This window comes from Populus alba, chromosome 1, assembly GCF_005239225.2.
Source record: "Populus alba chromosome 1, ASM523922v2, whole genome shotgun sequence".
NCBI lineage: Eukaryota > Viridiplantae > Streptophyta > Magnoliopsida > Malpighiales > Salicaceae > Populus > Populus alba.
Genome location: NC_133284.1, coordinates 759,856 through 780,092, shown reverse-complemented (window position 1 = coordinate 780,092; position 20,237 = coordinate 759,856). Strand labels below are relative to the sequence as shown.

The following is a 20,237-nucleotide window of genomic DNA, read 5'->3' as shown; positions in this document are numbered from 1 at the left end:
CTCTTCAGCAAGCATATCTTCTATAGACTCTTACATCAGGGTGAATAATACCTGTAACCTGAAAGAATATGCAGCGGAGTCGTCCCACAATGAAGTCAACAAAATGATCCATTTGGGAGAAGCTTTGGGTCTTGGTAATTCAGCTCTCTTGGAACAATTTTCTGGTCTTATCATAAGACAGCTAGAAAAGGAGAAGGAAGATTGGTAGAAACAACAATGAATAGTAAGTTTTCATCCCTGCAGATAGGCCTTTTAATTCTGTCATGAATATTCTTTCTTGGAATTCCTGTGGCTTGGGCATGATGAGGAAACGAAGAAGAATCACAAAATTAATAGCAGAATATAAGATTGATATATGTTTCATGCTAGAAACTAAGCTAGCTAATTGTTCCATTGGTTTTGTATCTCGTATTTGGAATGAAAATCATGTGAGTTGGTTTAGTAATGATGCTCAAGGATCAAAAGGAGGTCTGCTTGCTATGTGGAAAAGCACTAACTTTGAAGTCTCTAATATTGAATATGGTCATGGTTGGATCGGTTTATATGGTAAACATGTTCACAGTGATTTTCATTGCTTTGTTATTGGCATCTATGCTCCTTGTAACTATCAGGACAGACAAAAACTTTAGGAGGATCTCATTCTTCTGAAGCATGCTTTTGAAGTTCCATGGATAATAGCAGGAGATTTTAATGAAACGCTCTCTCAGAAAGACAGAAACAGTGGAATTTGTCATCCTGCAGGCTCAAATTCTTTTAGCAGATTCCTGCAGTCTTGTGAGCTCACTGAATACCCTTTAGCAGAAGGTTATTTTACCTGGTTCAGAGGAAGGTCCAAGAAAAAACTAGATCGAATGTTCGCAAGCTCAACCTACCATCTTCACTTCCCTAGTTTATCTCTTCGACGACTTCCAAGAGAGTTCTCAGATCATTGCCCTCTAATTCTATGTAGCTTCTTGCAAGACCATGGATGACGTCCTTTTCGTTTCTTGGATTGTTGGACTCAATACCCAAATTTCAAGCACATTATTGAAAGCTTCTAGAATGATGCATGCTCCCTTCACCCTGGCCGCTTTAAATTTCTCAAAAAGCTTAATCATATTGCAGTCAAATTGAGGCAATGGAATAAGCTTGTATTTGGAAATCAAGAAGTTGGCCTTCAACAAACCCTTTCAGCTATCAACATACTAGAGGAAAAATGTGAAGAAGAAGGTTTAACTGAACAAGAGCAGGAGCATTTAGACTTTTTGTTGAAAGATCGTTGGGTTCGCAACAATCATATTGAATCTATTTGGAGGCAGAAATCAAGACAGATGTGGTGCAAATTGGGTGACAGAAATAACAAGTTTTTTCACATGATTGCCAATTTCAGGAAGGCTAAATCATCAATACTTAAAATCCACCATAATGACAACACTTTTGACTCTCAGCAGGGAATTAAGCAAGCTGCTGTGGATTATTTCTCTGAGTTGTATGACTCCCCCTCTGGTAAAAAGCCGCAGTTAAATCCTTTGGGTTTCAAATGTCTCTCTAAAGAATCCTCTGAATGGTTGGAGCAAGAAATCACAATGGAAGAAGTGAAGCGCGGTGTATGGGGTTGTGATGGGTCAAAATGTCCTGGACCAGATGGTTTCAACTTCAAATTCTACAGATTAGCATGGGATTTTATTGCTCAAGACATTCTTGATATAGTCTTAAGCTTCTTCAGAACAGGAAGGCTTCCCAAAGGAATCAATACAACCTACGTAACTCTCCTCTCCAAGACAGTCGAACCCATTGAGTTTAAAGATTTTCGGCCCATCAACATGATTCATGGTATTTATAAGATCATTGCTAAAATCCTTGCATCTAGACTGAAAGCTGTTATGCAAGATATCATTAGCATTAACCAATCAGCATTTATAGCAGACCGTAACATTATAGATGGCTTTATGATTGCAAATGAGCTGGTGAGTGATCTAAAAAAGCGAAAAGCGGCAGGTTTGATTTTCAAGATTGATTTTCATAAAGCTTTCGACTCAGTCTCCTGGGATTACCTAGATGATATCATGGGTTATATGGGGTTTGGCAGAAAATGGAGAACCATGATTTATGAATGTCTTTCTTCATCAAAACTCTCGGTCCTCATCAATGGATCTCCTTCAAAAGAATTCTCGGTTCGGCGAGGGCTGCGTCAAGGAGATCTGATTCCCCTTTTCTGTTTGACATAGCTGCTGAGGGCCTCTCTATTCTCTTTCAAAGGGCATCTAGTGGGAATATTATCAAAGGGCTGCAATTTGCATCAGGAATTTTTGTCAGCCATCTTCAATATGCAGATGACACATTAATATTCATCTCGGCAGATATTGATCAGTTAGTTCAAGTCAAAAGAATTTTAAGATGGTTTGCTCTGTCTTCGGGCCTTCATATAAACTTCCATAAAAGCTCCATTATTGGTATCAATATCGATGATCACTTGTGTTTGCGCTTGGCTACATCTATTTTTTGCAGATCAGACTCCCTCCCAAGCAAATATCTTGGCATGCCATTAGGAGCCAATCCATCTCGTATCTCTACATGGAAGCTAGTGATAGAGAAGTTTCGTAAAAGGCTTCATATATGGAAGGGGAGACTACTAAGCATGGCTGGTCGTCTATGTCTAATTAAAAGTGTCCTTAATTCACTGCCTATATATTTTATGTCTGTATTCAAGATGCCAAAAGGGGTAGGCAGGCTTCTTTCATCCATCCAAAGATGTTTCTTGTGGTGTGGATGTACCAAGCAAAGATCTTTCTGCAAGATCCAATGGAGAATAGTGATGCGCGATAAGAAACAAGGAGGCCTCGATGTAGGCTCCCTTATATCGAAAAACATAACCCTGCTTCTAAAATGGATTTGGAGACTCTCTTCCCCAGGTACAAGCTTATGGAAAATGATTATCTCTTCAATGTACAATCCATCTTATGAGAATGGGATCCTAATTTTCTACAACCAACCATCCAAGATATGAAAGGATATTATGTCCATTGTTCAAACCGACGTTCACCAAGTCTTCACGAATCATTGCAAATTCATGGTGGGGAATGGCAATTTAACATCCTTTTGGCTAGACAGCTGGATTGGTGATGACCCTCTCAAAACAGCCTTCCCAAGGCTATATCTTTTGTCTTCCTTTAAATATGCTTTGGTGGCTGACATGGGTAGATGGAGCAATGGAATCTGGCTCTGGTCCCTACAATGGCGCAAACCTCTTTTTCATTTTGAACAAGAACAACTATCACTTCTATCATCCTTGCTGGAATCCAAGCCAATGTTCTACCACAAGATGGATAAGAAAATCTGGACCCTCAACAACGATGGCCTCTTCAGTGTAAAATCTTGCTCTAAATTGATGGACCAGTTACTCTACGGTGGAGCCAAACCATTCCAATCTTCTGTTTGGATAAAACTAACCCCACCAAAAGTGCAGCTTTTCCTTTGGCTCCTTGTCCAAGATAAAGTAACCACAAGAGATTTCCTATTTCAACGCGACTACCTCTCCCTTCAGGAGTCAAGATGTGCTTTCTGCAATAAAAGCTTGGAATCTTCAAGTCACCTCTTCATTCACTGCCACTTCTCTTGGAATATATGGATGAAACTGCTTTCTAATCGGGGCTTTTGCAGTGTTTTTCCAAAATCTATTGATGATATGTGCTACCAATGGTCTTCTATGGTTAAAGGCAAGCAACAAATTCTCTCATGGCAACTTCTTTTCTCATGCATTGTTTGGAATCTTTGGCTTCATCGAAATGATGTTATTTTTAAAGACGTTGCCCCTAACCTTCAAATCTGTTTCTCCATGGTGCGCCAAAGTATTGCTTTATGGCTGAGGCTTGACTCCAACTCTTTCGAGCTTAATATAGAGAATGTTTAGTCGGGAGGAGTTCGTTTCTTTTGATTTGTCTGTTCTCTTTTTGTTGTTATCCCCTGTTTCATGCAACAGTTTTTGTGCTTCCCTTTCCTCTGCTTGTTCTTCTGATGTAAGTTAGGCTACTATCTTTGTAGCTTTTTCCTTTTAATAAAATTTCGACTATTAAAAAAAAAATCTAGTAGGGATGACCACACCTGCAACAAATCACAGACCAATGTGTCAACATATGAAAAATCTTAAGGTACAATATAGGTTAAAGTTGGAAGTGTTGCAAATTTATCCTGCAAGTAATGGAAAGTTTTCAGTTCATACTGGCCACCGGCTAGCCTTTTCAAGCTTTGAAGCCCCTTCTTCTGCAAGGTCGAAATAGAATCTTGCCCTTGTTATCTGCTCTTTCATGAACTCTCTCCATCCATCAGTGACTTTTCTTGCGAAAACATCTTGGCCGCATAGCCCAAATTGTGCAAGCTCATCTTGCGGTAGATAAACTCTCCCTCTCAAAGCACTGAAAGAAAAAGGACTGAACTAAGTTAAAAGATTCAAACGAGAAAACTGAATGGGAGTTGTACGGAAAAAAGAACTTACTCCTCTCCCACATCTCTAAGAATGTTTGTAAGCTGATTTCCAATACCCAAGTACAGTGCCGCATTATAAATACTTTGAGCAGAAGCTTCAGATTCTGCTGCAATTTCCATCACTGGAACGCTCATTAGGCCGACTGTGCCAGCAACGTAATAGCAATAAAGATAGAGCTCTTGAAAATTATCATAACGGAATCTTGTCGTATCCATTCTCATACCTTCAATCATGCCTCTAAAAGGCTGTGAGATGATAAAAAAAAAACTCTTATCAGATTGAGAACATACACTATGCTAGGAATTAATCCACCTAGTAAACATTCCAAGCACCTTAATGTCTAAAGGGAACTTGGAAATGGTATCAGTAAGTGCAGCATCGAGCATGTCATAGGGGCGTCCATCAAAGATGTCTTGCAGCCTCTCTTCCCACCTATCAAGAACAGCAGTGCTCATGAGCACTGCATTGGGTCCATCGACCAGTTCATCTGTCCTCCTGCACCATACTGCAGAAAACATTTCAGTTGCAGTAGAACAACTTTCATAACAGTTTACTTCTTATGTAAACCTCTTTGCTTAATGTCGCACGTGTGCGGCGTCGCGGCGAGAAATATAATTGTTGTTTTCCATTTTAAATCTAGGAATGTAAATCTATTTCTATGTGGAAAATGTGGGGAGACAAAAAATTCTTGTCTTTGATCGGTGAAAAATGGAATGTGAGTCGCCACCTAGTATTTTGGTCACTAGGAACCCTAACTGGTCTCAGAGATCGGGTACGGGGACTGGTTGCGTAAAGGGAAGGTATTAGCATCCCAAATACGCCTTACCTAAGGTAAGCTGCATTGTTTGATTGTCTGATAAAAACTAAGGTGCTATTGTGTTTCTAGTTGTTGGTCAGTCCATAGTTCAAGAAAAATCCTCCTCGGTAAGGAGGTCTTTATCTTATCGGGTAAAATCCTAACCGTTCTAACATCTATACAAAAAACTTTATTTTTAATATTAGGAATACGTTTTACGTATAAATTTGTAATCCCAAATACTACAAGAAGACAAAAAGAATTTTTTAGAAATTTTGAAATATTGGCCTAGTTCTCATGGCTTGAATAAACTGGTTATTAAATCCAAAATGCATGCTAATACATATATTATTTTGAAATTTCCTTTGTTGTGTGAAAATATGATGTCATAATATTTATATATATATATATATATATATATATATATATATATATATATATTGGAGAGACTAAGCCGTATGCATTAAAATTAAAACATTTTTTTTTATGTATATATATATATTGTTGATGTTTTGACGAAAACCCAGGTATTTTAATATTGGATTTGTATCTTTAGAGTATAAAAATAAAACCCAATATTAAGCCCTTTTAATAAAAATATGCAGGAAAATCAACAATATTTTTTAAGGATTTTTTTAGAATTTTTTTGAAAGCAAAAACTTTTTTTTATTTAAATTTTTTTGATGTTTTGACGAAAACCGGCTATTTTAATACTGGATTTGTATCTTTACGGTATAAAAATACAAACCAATATTAAGCCATTTTGATAAAAATATGCAGGAAAATCAAAAATCTTTTTCAAGGATTTTTCAGAATATTTTTTTGATTTTTTTATATATATATCCACATATATTTAAATAATATAAAACAATATAATAAATAATATAATATATTATGTGGGTTGGGCCGGACTCAGCCCAAAAAGGTTGGGCCGATCTCGGCCCAACAAAATTTCTCTTTAGTCTGGGCCAGACCCGGCCCAGACATGCAAGGCTGGGCCCGAATCGGTCTGGCCCAGAAATAATCAAAGCTGGGCCAGAAGCAGCCTGGCCCAGCAAAAGAAATCAAACGGGGGGGAATTAATTTTCCCCTCCCCTCCTCCTGCATGCAGAATCATTCTGCATGCAGAAGGCAAACGCATGCAGCAAAAAAAATGCAGGGGAGAAGACTTTACCTGGCGTGGAGGAGGCGATGGCTTCCTGAGCGGACTGCTTCGCTGGTGGTGTTGCGGTGGAGGCCGGTGGCGGTGTCGTGGCTCACGGACGACGGCTTCAAGCGGTGTTACTGTTTCAAACGGCGGAGGGAGAGGTTACTGCTCTTCCTTTCTCCTCCGCGTGCTTCCCTCTTCTTTCGTTTTCGTTTTTGGGTTTACTAACGGTTCTCTCTCGTTCGGTCCTTTCTTTCTCCTTTTGGTTCGCTCTTTTTTGTTTTCGGTTTGTTCTCTCCTCCTTTCGGTTAGTTCTCTCTCACTCTCTAGTTCGTTTCTGTTTTCTTTCCTCTTCTTTTTTCTGCGTTTTTTCTTTGGTTCTCTCTCCTCTCGGTTTCCTCCTTCGTTCCCTCCTCTTTTTTCTCCGCGTGCTGGCGTTGAGTTGCTATTTATAGAGGGCAAGGGAGCGGGGCTCATTATGGCTGCTCATGGGGCAGGGCAGCGCCGCTCGGTTGGCCAGTGGCCATGGCTGGCAAGGCGCGGCTCCCCCGATTTTTCATCATGAGAGTGCATGGGGGGTCGGGTTTTTGGCAGAGCACGCTGAGAGAGAGAGAGAGGGGCAAAACTTTTCCTTCTTCCCCTGCTGCACGTTTAGGGGAAGAAGAAAGAGGAACAGTGTCGTTAAAACGACACCGTTCTAGTCTTTTTTTTTTTTTTTAACATGAAACTGCGTCGGTTTAGACAAAACGCGCCGTTTCATTTAAATGAAACAAGGCGCCAGAACGCGTCAATCTACAAGTCAGCCCTCAATTATCTTTTGTTTATTTCAATTGCATCCTTCAAAAATTCAAACGCCGCCCTCATATTTGGCCGCTTTTTTCACTATGGTCCTTGTCTTCTGATTTATGCAATTGAGCCCTCAATTAATCAATAAACTTCCAATTTCTTCAATTAGGCCCCTGAATCAATTCAATACAGCCCCCTCTATCTTCGTGCCTTTTCCAAATTGGTCCTTGGTTTCGGATTTTCACAATTAAGCCCCTAATTGGCCATTAAACTTCAATATTTATGCAATTAAGCCCCTGATTTGACCTAATAAATTCCTAAAAAATATATTATGGCCCCAGAACTTAAATTTCTTCTAATTAAAGCCCAAATTGACTTAAAAATCAATTTTTCTTGCACTCAAATCCTCTATAAATTCAATTAAAAATCCAATTAAGTCCATAAACCTCCAAATTTGGACTTTCCTCCTCAAAAAAACAAATTTTCTTATCCACCAGGGCTCTCATCATTTAAGAATATATTGTCAACAATCCATCTTTGTATTTTTAACCTCCTTGACTAATTTTTCTGACCATTTTCTGAGCGCTTCATGCCTCCTGTTATTTTTCTAACATCTTTTGGCTATTTATTTTATTTTTTGTGGGGACTCAAAAATGGGTTACAACACTTAATTCATCTCTAGTGTGACTGTTAGGATCAATTGAATTGCTTCTTCGATCTTCTGAACTGAATATCTTTTCAAGTAATTTCTTGGAACTATAAATAATTTGGTAGTATTGTCTTTGAAGGACTAATTTATCTATTCTGGGCTTTAATCTCTTACCATAAATTGCCCATGTGGCTTTCTGTCGCTCCTCTGTCATCAGCCGAGTTCCTGCATCGAGAGACAATGACCATCATTATTTTGCCACACGATTTGTGATGACATATAGAGGCAAATTAAATGTTTTGATAAATCATAAAACAGTTTGGAAACCTGTGGTAATGGGATCTGGTAAGCAATCAAGCAAGCATCGAAACGACGAGATAGAATTCCTTGAATCATGACATCTAGAACTATACATGCAATGAACAATGTAAAGGGATATGAATGTTACCTAGATAGAAAGTCTTTGCCTATTCGGCGCAAATGTTTCTGCACCTTTCATAGGCTTCTTCAAGAAACGCTGGATGGAACTCCGGCTTTCTACAGATATCTTGCTTGCTTAAGCTGTTAGCCTGAGACTGCCTCTCAACAATTTCATGTACTTGAAGATCAGTATGAGGAATTCCATGTTTTAATAGCCGAGAAAAACCACGTTGGCTTGATCCCTTAGGAGCTGCGATCACTTCAGCTCTTGCTCTTGTAACCGAGGATTTTGAGCGCAAGAACTTGCCATTATCTGCCCCATTGCAAGGCATAGACGAAAGTGAAAATGTAGAACACATCCGGAAACGTTTAATGATTCTTCTCGGGTAAGAAAAAGCTCTCTAGAAGAATGATAAAATGGCTTGAAAGGATCTTGAACTTCCTTCAAAACATCAGAAAACGTTACTTAATAACTTGATCATGATACTTCAATATCGAACAGCTCAAACATTTATACTCTCTAGCAATGTTAAGTCAATTAATTAGCTGTCTCTCTACCTTAATTCCTGTCCGTTTCAATCTCTTTATCAAAAGGAAATTGATGATAGCGTCATGCAAATTGCCAACTAGTTTCAGCTTACTAGACTTTTCAAGCAAAAAATGGGGGATTATTCAAATGGCTTGGTCTTATCAAGGACATCAGTTTGCTTTACAAAATCATGACAACTTGTAGTTTTTTTATTTTTATTTTTCAGTAAAGACATGAGTCCCTAATGTGGTGTTTAGAGAATATTGGGTGTTACGAAGATGCTAGATTTTTTCCAATACCAACCTATCCAAAACTTTGTTTAAGACTATGCAACAAGAATCTTGATCACCTTGATGCCTCCCTACACCCTTCGATTCTATTTATGTCCTGAAGTGATTATGCAGGAAGTTTTACAGTACAGAAGTAAAATAAAACCCTCCCCCGTGAATGAACTAATCAAATGATAGGTCATGTTGACGTCCTCTTCCAATTATGGAGGCCATGATGCATGTCAGTTGGACTAGTTCCATGTAGTGCTTCCTTTGGAGCATCTCAACATCAGGATTCGGTACATCTACAAAGCTAAAAGTTCCTGTTTGGAGCTGCTTCTTGGCAGTTTGACTGTCCATTGATGTGATGCACCCTATGTAAGTTGAGACCTGAGACCATCTTTGCTTTGGCTCAACCGAACCAGCACAGCGAGGTGCTGAGAAAGTTCACTAAATCCATCGGGATCTAGCCATACTTGCCAAAACTAGAAAGGAAATTTGATAGGTAAAAGTCAATGTAAAAGACAAAGTGTGACCTGAAAAAGGAACATCTTGGAGACCGGAAAAAACAATGCCAAATGGCTTTGATTGGTGATAGACAGTGATATTTATATAGAAATGAAACAGAGATGAAGAAGGAGCAGAGAGTAAAAAGTAAGAAGAACAGAGAATGAATCTGTTTATACAAAGAAGCAGAAGACGAAATTCATGCACTGTTACATTATTGCTTTTGCTTAAGTGTTTACATTACTCATCCTCAGTTTATATATACAGTATTGGAAAGATACCACACGGAGAATGTTCACTCAATATAATGCTAACAGATTCTCTTTTCTAACAAACAATACTAACAGCATTCTAACAATATTAATTGCTAATCTTCTGACACTTGGCAGATGTAGAGCCGTTGATATCTTTACATGCCCCCTAAATCACAGGCTTGGAGGAGCCAAGCATGAGATTGGAACAATGATGCTGAAACAAAGAAATGGAAAGACCTTTGGTGAGGATAGCAGCAAACTGATCAGTAGAAGAATATGCTATTGAAGCCATAGAATCTGGAAACATGGACCCTGCGAGTATACTTGAGCAGATTGAGCTTCAAATTGCTAATGTTAAGGAGGAATCTTTTAGTAGGAAAGAAATAGAAAAGAAGAGAATCAAAGATTGAGAAGGAAGAATCTTGTAGGAAGTTGAAGATTTGAAGAAGAATTTTTCAGTTTGACAATATATCAAACAGATGATAGGCAGATTGATTTTTATGAGAGAATTGGTTTAATAAGGCTATAACAATGCCAGAAACATAGATTAGCAAGATATAAGAAGCTTTGAAGTTGAGAAGTAGTCACCATTTTTTAGAATTCAAGAGACAGAGAGGAAGAGAATCACAGATTTGAGAAGAGAGTTGAAGAAGAATTTTTCAGTTTGACAATATATCAAACAGATGATAGGCAGATCGATTTTTATGAGAGAATTGGTTTAATAAGGCGATAACAATGCCAGAAACAGAGATTAGCAAGATATAAGAAGCTTTGAAGTTGAGAAGTAGTCACCATTTTTTAGAATTCAAGAGACAGAGAGGAAGATAATCACAGATTTGAGAAGAGAGTTGAAGAAGATTTTTTTTTTTTTTTTTTCAGTTTGACAATATATCAAACAGATGATAGGCACATCAACAAATACACAGGAATTTCATGAAGAGAATGAGAATAAAGCCAGAATTCAGAAACAAGAGTAAAAAAAAAAAAAAAAAAAAAAATCATAGAGTGCAGAAGTTTCTCCAGGTTTCCCTCTCTCTGCTGAAAGAGAAGCAACAGAGTCTCCAATCGATTCCAGTAGGTGCACGTAGTAGCACTAAGATCTTGAAGAGATCTTGGCCAAGCATCATCCTAATTTGATTATGTGCCGGAAGTAGCCAGGAATTGCTATTGGACACCTTTGTGAGAAGTGTGATGGAAAATGTGTAATATGCGATTCCTATGTACATCCTTGCACACTTGTGCGAGTTTGTGATGAGTGCAACTACGGATCCTTCCAAGGTATATGTGTTATTTGCGGAGGAGTGGGAAGCTCTGATACCATGATAGACAGTGATATTTATATAGAAATGAAACAGAGATGAAGAAGGAGCAGAGAGTAAAAAGTAAGAAGAACAGAGAATGAATCTGTTTATACAAAGAAGCAGAAGACGAAATTCATGCACTGTTACATTATTGCTTTTGCTTAAGTGTTTACATTACTCATCCTCAGTTTATATATACAGTATTGGAAAGATACCACACGGAGAATGTTCACTCAATATAATGCTAACAGATTCTCTTTTCTAACAAACAATACTAACAGCATTCTAACAATATTAATTGCTAATCTTCTGACACTTGGCAGATGTAGAGCCGTTGATATCTTTACATTGTTCCAAAGCAATGAGCAAAAATACTTCAAGAGCGTAGCGTGATGGCAAAAAGCTTGAGATCTGCATAGTAGGTCTCGAGTTCGAGCCATGACTTACATCTCTTGTAAAAATCTGGAACAATCGGGGTTTTACTCGTTTATCTGGACCTACAAAGTGCACGTTCTAGAAGGTGAGGTTTCACAAATTCAAAAAAAAAGAAAGAAAAAAACAAATCATTGATTCCACCGATGATGCTAAACTAGGAATTGCAGTCTGCATATATGTGTCATTTTCACCTCAGTTACTTAATTTTCTCTAATAATATAAAAGATTAGTGAAAGATAATTTGCTCAAAAACCTAAAATAGTATAAAATTCATTCGGTTTGTTCCCTTCCTCTGCACCAGGGTTCAAATCTTATTGTGCACGCCTGTCATCCCCGCGGTGTCTTACATGCTCACTAGGTTTGCAGGATGTTCAGTGGGTCGTGAGATTAGTCGTGGTGCGCGCAAGCTAGTCCGGATACCCATGTAAATAATAATAATAAAAAAAAGAAATAAAGTAGCCCAGGAACTTCATGAACATGAAGGCTTGCTGATCTTAGAGTTTGATTTTTAAGGAAAACATAACTCCTTCTACACTTGAATAGGAAAAGTGGGTCAAGTAGGTGCTTAATCATTCTTATTAATGGTAAATGATGAGGGCTGTTTTTAATAGCGATCAAAGCCAATATCAAGAGGTCAAACACACTAGTTTTTCTCGTCTATGAGTTAATATAATATGGTCAATTTAACACAGCTCTTTCAACTTCATAAGGTTTGAATGCTCATTTTCAAATATATTCATCAGTAGACCTAACCACAAACAGACAAGGTGGGTGGTTCTGGCTTGGTTACAAAGTCAACCTTGCAAGAAACAGTGAATTAACGCGGAGATGAAGCCCTCAAGAAGTTTCCATGTGAGTTCTGGCTAGGTTACTAGTAACTAGCAATTACTGATTTAGATCTTCATCGACTTCAAAAGGAGAAACAAGTAACAGCTTTTTTCATTTGTTTTCCCAAGGAATCTGCTAGATATCAAACCAGGGAACAGATTTTCAATTACAGAGAGTGAACAGAAGGGAAGGGTGAATCCTACTCTTGTGGTTGTGATTACTTTTGGCACTGACATCAGTACGTACTGATACGCGGAGGAAGCAAAAAGAGTGGTGGTCATGAAAATAGAAGGGGTAGAAATGAAATGGGAGGCAACGGAACCAGAGAGAGATGGAGCTGTTCGGACGCTTGGACTACGTCGTCGACGTGCACCTGAGCAACCTTTCCGTGTCTTCGATCCAGTACTTTACTAACAATTTTCAAATATGTGGTTTCTGATCCATGTTTTTGCTTCACTGTTGATTTCTATACCTTCTCTTTAACTAAAAAATCACTACATGATTATTTATTTTTTAAAATATTTTTAATTAAAAATACATTAAATTAATATTGTTTTATTTTTTTATTCTTAATATCATCGTTTTAAAAATATCAAAAAACATTCAAAAATTATCACTTTAATATTTTTCTCAAATAAAAATAATTTAAAATTAAAGCCTACCGCGGTATTAAACGAACACTAATTAATTCAACTCAAAACACACACATGTCCACGCAGAAACCCAAGAATTAGAGTCTTAAATTCTTAATGTTCATAAGATAGCGAAACACAATAGTTTGGCCATTTCCCTTCAAGTTACATAATACAAAATAACCCTTCCTTGACACATATGGAATTAATTTTTGATGATGCAGTTGCGTAATCTGTCGAGCTTGAAGGTCTTCAAGTTACAATATGAACCAGTGTATCGTTCTCCGATCAAGCACATGGTATGTATGTTAGCTACTTTTTCTTTAGAAATGTTAACAAACTCAATATACTACGAGAAAGCATTACCAAAGGCTTAATAGTTCACACCAACTAAAATTACTGTGCATTACTGTTCTTCTAGTCAAATTCTCTTTCAATTTCATTCTTATACGTGATGTTATTGATATTTTATATGTTAAAAATTTCTTTTCTTTTACCGATTCTTAAGATCTTTGGTACAATTTTAAAATTGAAATAGAGGCTAATTTAATTAAATAAAATTTATATTTATATTATAAAAAAGAATTTGTTATAAAACTTGGATCGGTTAGGTAGATCATTTGGTTTAATTTTAGATATTTCTGATCTATTAATGAGTGTTTTAATATTGAAAATGAATTTAATGAGGTTATTAAGATGTTGTTTATTTAGTGTTTTCAAGTTATTGAAAAATTTAAGAAATAAATTTTCAGATCCTAATTTTTTTAGGATGATGTGATTTGTTTACACGTACATATAAAATGAATGACATATCATTTGTTTTATTTAAAAAAAAAAAATAAAAAGAAGAAGAAGAAGATCAGGCATGCAGCTGAGATGCCTAGCCTCTTTCTATAGCCTCTTTTTTATTTTTATTAAAATGCACTATAAATAAAATAATATTTAAATTAAAATTCAATTTTACCATAGTTTTTAAATAACATTATAGTTTTTTTTTTAATTGTAATATTAACAATTACTTTGAGTCACATGCATGATACTTAATATGCATTTCTGGTTTGTGGTATTGGCATCAATCTTAGATCCTAGCATACTGAAGAAACTCTTCAACTTTCCTATTATTCGTTGGTGCCTAACAGGCTGCTGGTTGTCATTAATGGATCGAAGCTGCAAAAAATACTTTCAGTCAAATTCTTTTTCAGTTCATTCTTATATGTGATGTTATTGATATTTTATATGTCAGGAGGCCCAAGAATTAGGGTCTTAAATTCTTAACGTGATCTTAATGGGATAGTGAAATACAACAGTTTGGCCATTAATATTTCCTTCAAGTCACATGATACAAAATATAACCCTTCCTTGACACTCATGGAATTAATGTTTGATGATGCATGCAGTCAGGGGCGAGTCAGAAAATAAAATTAAAGAGAGACAAGATTTCGGTTGTTTTATTATTTTGATTTAAATTATAAATATTGTTAAGAAAAAAGCTGAAAAAACAATTTTCTTGCAGCCGGCCTCGGCCGGCCCCCGCCACTGGATGCAGGTGTCCGATATAGATCTGTCGAACTTGGAGATTCTTCCAGAAATCGTTAGGTCTTTCTTCGATCAAGCACATGGTATATATGTTAGCTACTTTTTCTTTAGAAATGTTAGCAAACTCAATATACTACGAAAGCATTACAAAAGCCTTAAAAGTTCACACTAACTAAATTATGATCAATTTTGCAGATAAGATTCTCGACAGTATTGCCGCATTTCTTTCCCATTTCTTTCCCTTGGAGTCAGTTACCTTGAGCGATAATGATTTCCGCCGGCTGGTAAAAAGTACCTTCAATTCGTGTCTAACCTGTTAACATCTTAAAATTTTATTTAATAATAAAATTTCAAATTTTAAAAACTGGGATTCTAATTTTTTAGCTACCTTAAAATCTTAACTAGTAAATAACATGATGTGATTTGTTTACACGTACATATAAAATGAATGACATATTATTTATTTTATTTAAAAAAAATAAAAAGAAGAAGAAGAAGATCAGGCATGCAGCTGAGATGCCTAGCCTCTTTCTATAGCTCTTCAGTTTTTTTTTTTTATCAAATAATTTTTTTTTATTAAAATACACTATAAATAAAATAATATTTAAATTAAAATTCAATTTTACCATAGTTTTTAAATAACATTATAGTTTTTTTTTTAATTGTAATATTAACAATTACTTTTGAGTCACATGATACCTAATATGCATTTCTGGTTTGTGGTATTGGCATCAATCTTAGATCCTAGCATACTGAAGAAACTCTTCAGCTTTCCTATTATTCGTTGGTGCCTAACAGGCTGCTGGTTGTCATTAAGCGATAATGATTTGCGCCGGCTGGAAAAAGTACCTTCAATTCGTGTCTAACCTCCTCTTTTTTTTTCTTTTTTTCTTTTTTTTTTAGATTCGAGAAAAACTTTTCATAAAGCATCTTTTATTAATCAAGGTGAGTGAGTGAAACCCTGGTTATTCCAAGCTTTTATAAGAGATGCACGCCCTGACTCGAACTCTAACCTGTTAACATCTTAAAATTTTATTTAATAATTAAAATTTTTTAGTTGATATAATTTTTTAATATGATATTAAAATTATAATAATCAAATAATTATGAGTTCAAATCATAATATTTTTACTCTAATTAATAAAATTAAACAAATAATTTTTTTACTTGGAAAAAAAGATATTAAAAATGATATAAATTATATTTTGATTTTATTAAAATTTTAAGTTGAGATGGTTTTTTTATTTAAGCTTCACTTACCTTAAACTTTTGATTTTCAGCATTTCCCGATTTCCACCATACTCACATGAAAAATATTTAATGTTTTGATAATGCAGTTTCCGGAGTTAGCTTCGGGGAATAACCAGACTGTTCCAGAATTTCCAAGGGAGGATCAGGTCTATGCTCTTATTCTTTTGAAAAACTTTTGATTTTCAGAATTTTCTAATTTTCACCTCGACTTCCATGAAAAATATTTGATGTTTTGATGATGCATGCAGCCTGAGTCAAGTTCGTGGAATGACCAGCCTCTTCAAGGATTAATTGGAAATGAAAATTTAATGGAGAAGGTCTATACTTTATTTCTTTTGAAACTCTTGATTTTAAGAATTTTCCAATTCCCACCACGACTTCCATGAAAAATATTTAATGTGTTTTGATAATGCAGTTACCTTCCTTAGCTTCGCGGAACACGCAGCAGCCTCTTCCAGAGTTAGAAGCAAATGGTATGTTGCTATTAATACTTTAATATTATATTAAAGAACTAGTTTAATAAAAAACAGTGGGATTCAATATATAATTTATATTATTTTTTAATATTTAAGATAAATCATGCATGAAAGCAAATTATATATCTAAACACATGGAATTCCTTTTTGTCTGTCTTCTTTTTAAAATAATTCTTCGAAGGTTGATATCACAACCTATATATGGATATTTGGCCAACTTTGCAGATAATCTTGTTGAAAATCTTGCTCCATCTGTCCCTAGCCAAGACGACTCGATGAATGATAATGATGCGAACCAGGTGATATATAGTGTAGATGAGATAATCTCACATTATGAGTCTCTGCCAGTCATAATTGTATTGTTTTGTGTATTATCAATTATCTTACATTATGTCATTGTGGATTGTGCAGCATGTGACCATTACTGTAGAGGCAGAACAGCTGCTGGATGCTGGAGAAAGTTCACGTCATAGAGTAAGAACTATGGAAACAACGCTTTTGAGAATTGGTGAGATTTTCTTAACTGCCTTGTTTACATTTAACCACTTTCTTGTACAGGAAATATCAGGATGGACTTTGCTGGTGACAAACTTAATCCTAGAGATTGCATCTGCGGTTTTTGACCAGATGGGTTATGCATTAATTGGCATGGTCTTGGCATTTGTAGCTTTGCTTCTTGCTGCCGCTGAACTCATTCACATGGCTCCAAAGGAAAGAATTATATGGGCGGGCATGAGGCCAATATTGCCACTTCATACTTCCGCAACTAGAAAGCCTGTTGGCACTATTGTTGAGTATTCTGGATTGGCTGGTGCTGTGTGGCAATGTGTTTATTCCACTGTGGAGTATACGTATACTCGTCAGGAGAAAGATAATCCAATTAAGATGTGTCTTCTACCTTTCATTTTCTTATTATGCGTCGTGATTTCCAAATTATTATTCGACAAGAGATCCATTGACAAGAGTTCTTAGCAATGGTATTTTCTTTCGAACTAGAAGAAATTGCGAGTACTGTGTTTTAAGGACTCTTTTGAGTGGAATGTGTGAAAGCTTTTGATTCCTAGATGTTCTTATCGAAGACCGAATTAACTTGCAATGCAAGACACTATTTCAGACAGCGAGCATGAGTAGATTTTCAGCTGAAAATGTGTATGCATGTTACTTTCCATTCTATAAGGTTGCGTTTGGTTAGTGTTTAAAGATAGAAACTGGAAATGATTTCTTCCAATAACCAAGGAAATTACACATGCCTGCTCATTCCGTTGTAGAAACTGGAAATGTTGAACACATCTTGCAGCTTCAGAAAACTATTCTCAGACAGTAGGTTAGGTTCGAATAGAAGTAATAAAACTAGCTAGCTACCTCCATTATAATAGAAAATTTACATCTCCATAATATCTATTTTCCAGCTATAAAATTTCCATTCATATACCGATAACTTGTTTGACAATTTTAATTGCGGTTGATTCTCAAATAACTTTTGTATCAAAATATATGATAATGATGTTTTTTTAATTTTTTAAAAATTATTTTTGATATCAGCACATCAAAATAATTTAAAAATACTAAAAATATATTAATTTAAAATTTAAAAAATTAAATTTTTTTAAAAATACTTTTAAAACATAAAAAAAAAATTAAATCGCATCAATAATATGCTGTTTTTGTTTTTGGACCTACAAGTATTGGAAAATCTAGATTCTGAAGAGGAAGAGGGTGCCTCATCTTATATGAGCCTCTTTTGTTTTTTTTGCCCCCGTCAATTTAAAAATCATAGTAATCAAACCAATAGATTAATTTTATAATCTGACCTAAAATCGGATTTCTTGACAAATCAAATTGAGAGTTGACCCGACGGACGGACTATCTTTAAGGATTTTTTTAAAATTATTTATTTTTTCTAAAATTATCCTAAACACAGTGATCAGTCAACAAAAGCGTTTGTAGTCCAACGGTTAGGATAATTGCCTTCCAAGCAATAGACCCGGGTTCGACTCCCGGCAAACGCATTTTACTCGGCGGTCATAAGGATGCCGGTGGATAGAGGCACGACATCCTCTCCTTTTTTAGGTGAGAAAAACCCACTTTACTTGGCGTCACTCATTTTCATCAAAACCCAGTTTCATAGGTTTAAGCGGTGCCATTACTACATACAAGAAAGAAACCCCAGCGTTCCAGCCTGGAGTTCTTTTGGAGTCAACACCGTCGCCCGAGCCATACTTCATCGCTAGAAAAGTAAATCCTACAGCCACTGCCAAGCTTGATATTGGACCCTGAAGTCCTCCAAATAGACAAGGAAGGGCTTTTACCCAACAAGGGGGGTGGATCAACGCCAGATAATTCAGAAACGAGCCAGCAGAACAGGACTCCAAAATCACAGGTATCACTTGTGTCTATGAAGCATAAGAGTATTCCAGCATTAGGATCGCTCGGACATGAGCTAGACATTAATCGTACGTATGTAGTTTAACCTTGAACAAAGACTGAGATCTTCTGGTGTATGTAAGGAACTTTCTTGTGAAGTTTCTGCACAAACTTTCAGTTCCGTGGCTGGCAAAAGAAGTCTAAATTTTCGCATAGCCCTGAAAATCTTAAACGGAAACTCATTAGTTCTATGAACTAGGAGTTCATAGCCAAACTCAGCAATCATGAACACAGCTTAATTTAATTTTTATGCTAATAAACACGGAAGGGATTGTACAAGGCATCATAACAAAAATGTCTTCCATTAGTAATTTGCTTCAATTCCATGTCCATGCAATTTGACTATGTAACGGTAATTAGTGAGATACAGAGTTTGGTTTTGAAAATACTTTTGCAGAATAAGTGAAGAACCGAGAAGCAGAAAAATAAAAGACTTTGATCCCTACAGTGACTGTTTGGTACTGTAGATCAACACCAGAAATTTGAATTTGAACAGGGGATGTTTATTGCATGAAAAACTGGATAATGATAAGGATTATTGCACATTTTTACAGCAATCAATTACACTGATTTATAGAAGGAAAATAAACAGAAAAACTAAAATTAAGCAACACTACTGCCACGTTTGGCTTACATTTCGCCACTACTAACAATTCACCTAAGGACTTGTTCAATCCTTTATTCTAGCAGAAATAAAAACAACACATGAGCTGAACTGGTCTTCAAGCAACACGTCAGCAACTTAAGGCAATAAATTTCAACACTCCTCCTTGCATTAAGGGCTGCAAACCCCAATCATCCTGGTTAGAAATTCAAACCGATTTGCAGGGAGTGCTTTGGTAAACAAGTCTGCCACTTGATCTTCGGTTCTACAATAAATCAATTCAACATCACCATTTTTCTGCACATCACGAACAAAGTATAGCTTGATGTTGAAATGTTTGGTTTTCCCGTGGAACACTAGATTGTGAGAAATTGCTATGGCTGCTTGATTGTCAACTGAAATTTCAGTTGCTTCTTGCTCCTTCATCTATAAATCACATAGCAATTTTTTAATCCATAGTGCTTGATTGACTGTTGCAGTTGCAGCTATGAACTCAGCCTCCGCAGTTGATTGAGCGACAATGCTTTGCTTCTTAGATGACCATGAAAACACAGTTGATCCTAAATTGAAACAAAACCCCGAAGTACTTTTCATGTCATCAAAAAATCCACCCCAATCACTGTCAGAGAAACCATGCAACTTCAGCTTTTGACACTGTAAATTTGACTCCAAAATTGCATGTTCCTTTGATGTATCTCAAAACTCTTTTGGCTGCCCTCATGTGCAACTCGCTTGGACAGTGCATGAAATGAGCAAGAAGATTGGTTGCATATAATATGTCAGGTCTGGTTGCTGTTAAATACAGCAAGCAACCAATTAAGCTTCTGAACCTTTCTTCATCTACCTTGGCAGTACCATCATCCTTGCTGAACTTGTCCTTCTGATTCATTGGAGTTGCAGTTGGCTTGCAATTTTCCATTTGAAATTTCTT

The 20,237-nt window shown here is 36.2% G+C and overlaps 1 protein-coding gene, 1 non-coding gene and 1 pseudogene across 3 annotated transcripts; 2 read left to right on the top strand and 1 right to left on the bottom strand.

The window, feature by feature from the left end:
- Positions 1–4,112: 4,112 nt before the first annotated feature.
- Positions 4,113–8,677, bottom strand: LOC118049813 (phytoene synthase 2, chloroplastic-like; annotated as a pseudogene).
- A 3,657-nt stretch (positions 8,678–12,334) lies between these two features.
- Positions 12,335–17,395, top strand: LOC118049751 (uncharacterized). 2 transcript variants are annotated; one of them, XM_073407191.1, is made up of 12 exons: positions 12,335–12,407; positions 12,512–12,785; positions 13,240–13,314; positions 14,529–14,634; positions 14,747–14,835; positions 15,455–15,496; positions 15,889–15,948; positions 16,051–16,119; positions 16,218–16,275; positions 16,504–16,577; positions 16,690–16,752; positions 16,837–17,395. In XM_073407191.1, exons 2-12 carry the CDS (start codon positions 12,663–12,665, stop codon positions 17,248–17,250), a joined length of 1,173 nt encoding a protein of 390 aa, XP_073263292.1. In that variant the 5' UTR covers positions 12,335–12,407; positions 12,512–12,662; the 3' UTR covers positions 17,251–17,395. The 2 variants fall into 2 exon arrangements, with proteins under 2 accessions (XP_073263292.1, XP_034915725.2); XM_035059834.2 differs by lacking the exon at positions 12,335–12,407 and having other exon boundaries at positions 12,439–12,785.
- An 820-nt stretch (positions 17,396–18,215) lies between these two features.
- Positions 18,216–18,287, top strand: TRNAG-UCC (transfer RNA glycine (anticodon UCC)). The gene has a single exon. It is a non-coding gene; the product is annotated as a tRNA-Gly (tRNA).
- Positions 18,288–20,237: the final 1,950 nt, after the last annotated feature.

Coding starts and splice junctions, on each gene's coding strand:
- LOC118049751 (XM_073407191.1), top strand. CDS start 12,663: ATGAAAATAGAAGGGGTAGAAATGAAATGGGAGGCAACGGAACCAGAG. Junction 13,315..14,528: donor GTTCTCCGATCAAGCACATG/GTATGTATGTTA, acceptor ATTTTCTTGCAG/CCGGCCTCGGCCGGCCCCCG. Junction 14,836..15,454: donor ATAATGATTTCCGCCGGCTG/GTAAAAAGTACC, acceptor TTTTTTTTTTAG/ATTCGAGAAAAACTTTTCAT.